This window comes from Planococcus citri, chromosome 1 (genome assembly GCF_950023065.1).
Source record: "Planococcus citri chromosome 1, ihPlaCitr1.1, whole genome shotgun sequence".
Classification (NCBI taxonomy): domain Eukaryota; kingdom Metazoa; phylum Arthropoda; class Insecta; order Hemiptera; family Pseudococcidae; genus Planococcus; species Planococcus citri.
The window spans coordinates 19,365,701-19,372,500 of record NC_088677.1 but is presented as its reverse complement, the minus strand read 5'-3'; the positions used below and the strand labels follow the sequence as shown (position 1 = coordinate 19,372,500).

The 6,800-nt window shown below is 37.8% G+C and overlaps 1 protein-coding gene across 2 annotated transcripts; it reads right to left on the bottom strand.

The window, feature by feature from the left end:
* Nucleotides 1-1,023: 1,023 nt before the first annotated feature.
* Nucleotides 1,024-4,067, bottom strand: LOC135849727 (nucleobindin-2-like). 2 transcript variants are annotated; one of them, XM_065370273.1, is made up of 9 exons: nt 3,668-4,067; nt 3,467-3,577; nt 3,188-3,388; nt 2,941-3,117; nt 2,763-2,865; nt 2,507-2,687; nt 2,268-2,424; nt 2,125-2,181; nt 1,024-1,948 (listed from the first exon to the last, which is right to left on the bottom strand). In XM_065370273.1, the coding sequence occupies exons 1-9, from the start codon at nt 3,836-3,838 to the stop codon at nt 1,208-1,210; spliced, it is 1,899 nt and encodes a 632-aa protein (XP_065226345.1). In that variant the 5' UTR covers nt 3,839-4,067; the 3' UTR covers nt 1,024-1,207. The 2 variants fall into 2 exon arrangements, with proteins under 2 accessions (XP_065226345.1, XP_065226346.1); XM_065370274.1 differs by having other exon boundaries at nt 1,024-1,828; nt 3,668-4,066.
* Nucleotides 4,068-6,800: the final 2,733 nt, after the last annotated feature.

Here is a 6,800-nt window from a genome sequence, read left to right as displayed (position 1 = left end):
GCTCCCACCCCCTAAAGTGGTGACCTCGGGTGAAAAAATAATTCCTTACTTTTTAGTTTTTCCATTTTCAAAAAATTCAGGCTGCGGTGGGCCCCTCAATTTTCAAAAATTTGAAAAAAAACCTAATTCAAAGAAAAATGTTCAAAATTTCAATATTTTGAGTTCCATCATCTCTAGAAGGTCCTTTTTGAGTGAAAAAGACCCTCATGATGATTTTAGCCCCCTTCCATGAAAACCAAGGTGACACCCCCCCCCCCCCGAATAACTGAAATTTGTATATTACGAGTGTGTGGGATGTCCTAAAATTAGTTGTTTTTGGTCTTTCCTCCTCCCAACTCCACAAAGTGGTGTCCTTTGGTAAGAAAATAATTCCTTACTTTTCATTTTTTCCATTTTCAAAAAATTCGGGTTGCGGTGGGCCCTTTAATTTTCAAAATTTTTTAAAAAATCAATTCATAGAAAATTTTTAAAATTTCAAAATTTCGAGTTCCATCGTCTCTAAAAGGTCCCTCTTGAGTAAAATAGACTCTCATGACGATTTTAGCCCCCTCCCATGAAAACCAAGCTGACCCCACCTGAATAACTGAAATTTGAATTTTAGCTTTTCATTTCGAGGTGAAACGAGAAAAGGATTAAAAATGATGTGAAAATTTTCGAGATACCTACTAACTGCTGGAGTTGTATCGAGCCAGAATGTGTTGTACCCTAGTTTTCCCATCCCCTGAAAAATACCACGAAGCACCACGTTTTTTTCTGTTCATTTGAGGTGGCTGACCACGATTTTGAGGTCATTTTCATATTTTAACGAAATATAATTCTGATTTCGAGTCGCTGATTGCGAATTTGAGGTTATTATTGCGTTTTAATGCAGAGTAGTACAATTAATTTGAGGTCACTGATTAGTGATTACGAGCTTCAAGATTTCGAACAGAACGCATTCAAATTCCATCAAGATGAATCAGCTGATTTCAGCACCATAAGTTGCAAAAGAGCTGAAAAAAAAATCAAAAAAACGAGACAAAATGCACGCAACAAAAAAACAAAAATTTTTATATCGAGGTAATAATACAATACACATTCAAATATACAAAAATAACAAAAAAAAAAAAAGAAGGAAAAAACGAGAAAACTAATTTTAAAAAGAGAGAGAACGGGCATTAAAATTCAGTAACTGGAGAAATAAATAATTATTCGTTTATTATCGTAATTATTTAGGTAAATTGTTCGGTACTTGTTCGAAGGGTTGCTTTGGAACATCATTTTTTACGCCAGACTGAGGAATCGCATTATCGACGGGAGCTTGAGGCTGCTGGGCGAACTGCTGACCTTGCTGAGGTTGCTGCGGATACTGTTGATTTTGTTGGGGTTGCTGGGCGAACTGTTGGTTTTGTTGAGGGAATTGTTGGTTTTGTTGTGGCTGCTGAGGCTGAGGGAACTGTTGATTCTGTTGCGGTTGTTGAGCGAATTGTTGATTCTGTTGAGGTTGTTGAGCGAATTGTTGATTTTGTTGAGGTTGTTGAGCGAATTGTTGATTCTGTTGAGGTTGTTGAGCGAATTGTTGTTGGGTTTGCTGAGGTTGTTGAGCGAATTGTTGGTTCTGCTGAGGCTGCTGCACGAACTGTTGGCCTTGAGGTTGTTGCACAAACTGTTGACCTTGATGAGGCTGCTGTACGAACTGCTGGTTTTGCTGCGGTTGTTGGACGAATTGTTGACCTAGCGGAGCACCCGGTGGTTGAACGAATTGCTGACCTTGAGGTTGCTGGACATACTGGTGACCTTGCGCACCTTGCTGAGCGTACTGCGGCGCAGCGTATCCGTTGCCTTGAGCCTGATAAGCATATTGCTCATTGTCATTATTAAAGTCTTGTTCGCGTCTGTTTTTAAAATATTGATCGAGAATTTGTAAATTTTTAACGCGGTCTTGTTCACGTTTATTAACAACATCGAGCTGCAAATTATGATACAAATATTACGCTAAGGCATGCCTTATCTTACTCTAATTTACCACTCGTATCGACGAATGCGTGACGGTTCATTAATCTGCTCAGATACCTACACGATCATTTCGTTCGAAAATATTCGTAATAATAATTGTACAAATCAACGTCCTACTCGTATACTTACTAATGGTTCTCCGGTGCCGAGGTGATTATCATTTACTGGATATGGGTGAGGTTGGATCTTTAACAGAGACAATAATACACCATGAATAACAATGCCATGATTGGTAAATATTTTAATAGGCCTAAGAATCTCACGAGTCGTACCTTTCCTTGTCGAATCATTTCATCCATGTAGTCTTTTCGTGCTTTTTCGAAAGCTGCCATTTCTTCGGGAGAGTAAACTTTTTGTTCGTCGATCGGATCCCAACCAGTATCTTCGTTGAATTCTGGACGTAGGGACATGGCGTGGAATTCTTGCCAACTGTAATTCAATCGTAAATAAATGTAATTTTACCAACAAAATATCATCCACTAAAAAAGCAAAGAAAGAAGAGTAAGAGTACCTTATTAATCTGTCTCGGTTTCTATCCATTTCTAAGAAAACATGCTCCCTCATTCGTTCCATTTCTTCGGCTCTTTCCATCAGATCAGCGTGAGGCATTCCTTGAACGTATAATTTATCCAGTTCTTTCATAAATAACGCTTTTACTTCTTCTTCATCGAGGAATCCGTTACCATCAACATCTGCGAAAGAAAAAACATCTCGTATTATTAAAATCAACATCTCTCTTTACAACTCTATACCGAATGAAAATTTACCATGCATGACGAAAAACGTTTTAGGGTTGAAATCGTTTTTATTCATATGATCTTGTTCGACCCAGACTTCTTCCAATTGCTGTTTACTTCCAGGATGATGAATCTGAAAGAAGAACGATTCTTTAAGTTCGGTTCATCGAACGCGAACGATGCTCATGTCAGAAGATCTAGAGCTTACTTTCTTTTTAGCTTCAGCCTCTCTCTTTCTTTCTTCTTCTTCCTTGGCTAAAAATTGTTTACGTTCGTCTTCGGTCATATTTTTGATCGTTTCTTCTCTTTCGAAATGTTTCTGCATTTCGTACTCTTTGAACATTTGTTTACGCTTTTTATCAGCGTCTTCGAGATCTTCGGCGACCTGAGTAAAAATTACAACGAAATTACGAACTGTGAAGGTAAATAAAAATATATATCCGTGTAAAGCTTACTTTTTTGATCAGTTTCTTGAAATCTTTAACTTCAAAAGTGTTAGGATTCTCATGATCTATATGTCCAGGAGGAGTGAGATTAGCGTGGGCTGATTCTCGCACTAAAGCTCTCAATCGATCAAGTTCGGTTCTTTTCAGTTCGTCGAGTTTCGATCGGACATGATGATTGACGAATTCCAATTCATCGGCGATCTTGGCTGACTGAAAAAAAAACATCGCCATTATCTTGCTCGAATTCAAACCGATGATTCTCGAGAACAGCGAATAAAATACACTAACCTTGATATCGTGTTCATCGGCCGATTCTAACTTCTTCTTGAATTGTTCGTCCTTTTCTAACGTTTCGATAACTTGTTGTAAATATCTAGTATATTCGATGCCTAATTCTTCCTACATAAGATATGATGAAATATGAAATTAATATCACAGTATATACTAGTCTTGGTTTAGTACGAAATAATAGAGATGAATAGAACTTACTAAGTAAGGAGGACTTTCTTCCTTCGTTGGATGTTGCTGCTTTCGTTGTTCTTCTTCTTGTTTGGCTAGTTTATCGAATTCTTCATCGGAGAGCCGCTTTCGAGGAGGCAAACAGAGACTAGAACTTATTAGATAGAGTAATATAACGGAATATTTACCTAAATTTAACATTATTTATCCGGAAGTGGAAAGTTTAAGTAGTGATTTACGCGTCTTGTTCATTAAGTAGAGAGACGAATACAAGTAGAAGGACCTTCGACGTTTACATTACGAATGAGGAATTTATCGCGAATTTTTTCTCGATTCGATTTGATTTTATGGCTGATGCAAATTAAGATTTTAATGACGATTGACGATCGATAACGATTCAACTTCAAGTTATCAGGTTTGAGTGTTTTTATTATTACGTGTACACTGTACTTTGCCTCGAGCCTGGTGATCGGATCGCAAATGAATGGAGTCCGTTGGAACACCACTAGGAGCGCTATGCGGAAAAATCAAAATTTTACCAAATTGACTGAGAAAGGGAGAAAGCTGAAATTTGGAGTATACCCTATTTTCGACATGCCAAATCGATTGGAAACGGTTTCGACCCGTTTTGAGCAGTTCTGGAGCCTCCAGCCGATTTTTGAAACTCGAAAGTCCCACAAAATAGTGAAAATTCCATCAAATTGGAGTTGTAAAGCTAAAATTTATTCTAAAAAAATAAAAACTAATTTCAATACGCTACGAAGTACTGTAGGTGAATTTCAAGTCGTTTTGGAGCCTCCAGCGAATTTTTAAAAAAATCCCTGAAACCTCCAGTCCAGCAGATTTTTGAAACTTTAAATTTTCACAAAATTTCATCAAATGGAGATGGAAAGCTGAAATTTACTCTACACTCCAATTTTAACACCCTCTGAAGACGACTTCAGGTGGTTTCAAGTCATTTTAGGGCCTCCAGGGACTTTTTTGAAAATTCCTGAAGCCTCCAGCTGATTTTTGAAACTTTAAATTTTCACAAAATTTCATTAAAAATGGAGATGGAAAGCTGAAATTTATTCTATACTCTAATTTTAACACCCTCTGAAGACGGCTTCAGGTGGTTTCAAGTCATTTTAGGGCCTCCAGCGACTTTTTTGAAAATTACTGGAGCCTCCAGTAGATTTTTGAAACTTGAAATTTCCCCAACTTTAATTTATCAAATGGAGTTGGCAAGCTGAAATTTACTTCGCAGACTACATGGTGGTTTCAATTCAAATGGTTTTGAAGCTTCCAGCTACTTTTAGGAAATTTCAATTTTCCAAAAAAACATCATACAACCTTTCAAAAAGTTGCTGGAGGCTCCAAAACGACTTGAAATTCACCAGCAGTCAACTTCGTAGCGTATTGAAATTAGTTTGCAGAATAAAGTTCGACTTTCCATCTCAGTTTGATGAAATTTTTGGGGAAATTTCAAGTTTAAAAAATCTACTGGAGGCTCCAGTAATTTTCAAAAAAGTCCCTGGAGGCCCTAAAATTACTTGAACCCTCCTGAAGTCGTCTTCAGGTGTTAAAATTGGAGTGTAGAGTAAATTTCAGCTTTCCATCTCCATTTGATGAAATTTTGTGAAAATTTAAAGTTTCAAAAATCTGCTGGAGATTTCAGGGATTTTCAAAAAGTCGCTGGAGGCTCCAAAACGACTTGAAATTCACCTACAGTACTTCGTAGCGTATTGAAATTAGTTTTTAGAATAAATTTTAGCTTTACAACTCCAATTTGATGGACTTTTGTGGGAATTTCGAGTTTCAAAAATCGGCTGGAGGCTCCAGAACTGCTCAAAACGGGTCGAAACCGTTTCCAATCGATTTGGCATGTCGAAAATAGGGTATATCCCAAATTTCAGCTTTCTCGGTCAATTTGGTAAAATTTTGATTTTTTCCCTCATTTTTGGCCTAAATTCGATTTTCAAAAATTCACCAAAAATCGAAAAACGCATTTTAGCACTTGAAATTTTGACAGGTGATAAATTTTTGCATGATCTTTCGATCTACTTTTGTAAAGTTTGAAAAAGTTCGTGCAAGTCTTATGTTAAAACGCAAAATCTGCGATTTCGGCTGACCTGTCAATCAAAATGGCCGCCATTTTGTATGTAAGACCAACTTTTTTTTGGCAAGTTTGCTTTAAAATGTTCCTTAGGATGTCCCCTTTAAGAAAAAAGTTGTCCCGGAGGATCGGGTGGGGGGGTGCAATTACTCCTATTGTCATAGACGGACTATTAACCACGCGAGAGCGAATTTCGCCATTTCCAGCCTTTCTTCATTCTTGGGCCACCCTTTAATTTTTGAATACATATTTTTATTATGAAAAAAGCTGGTCAAAAACCCACTCTTGAGGTGTCCCCTCCGGAATCGGCTCAAATGTGAATAAATTCGTTAAACAGGTCGAGTATAACACACAACTCGATTTTTAGCTGCCCAACTTCATATTCGCGCCTTCTGAAAGTTCTGGAGAAATTGAAAAATCGCGCTGGAGCCTCCAGAATAGCTGGAAATGGCGAAATTCGCCCTCGTGGGGTTAGTTCATGGCAAAATACAGCGATTCACACAAATTTCGAAAATTTCCTCGCAAACGGTAAAATTTTGATTTTTTTGGATTTCTTATTATGAAAAAAGGTGGTCAAAAAACCACACTTGAGGTGTCCGCTCCAGAATCGGCTCAAATGTGGATAAATTCGTTAAACAGGTCAAGTATAACACACAACTCGATTTTTAGCTGCCCGACTTCATATTCACGCCTTCTTGAGCAAATTGAAAATTCTGGAGAAATTGAAAAATCGCACTGGAGGCTCCAGAATGGCTGGAAATGGCGGAACTCGACCTCCGAGGGTTTGTTGTGTTCGATATACAGCGATTCGCGCAAATTTTGAAAATTTCTTCGCATTTGATTTTTTGGATTTCTTATTACCGTAAACTGGGGTAACATTGAAGGATTTTCCATAATTTTTTATGTTTGAGGGTATGAAAGGCGGAGGTAGGGGAAATGTGTGTGGTGCTTTTGATGAAGCTATGTCAGCACTACGTTTTGGCGGTTACAGATAAGTTGCCTACCTTTTTCCTGTCAAGCACAAGAGCCAAAAGAAGTGCCCTTCAAAGTTACCCAGCGTTTGGGGTA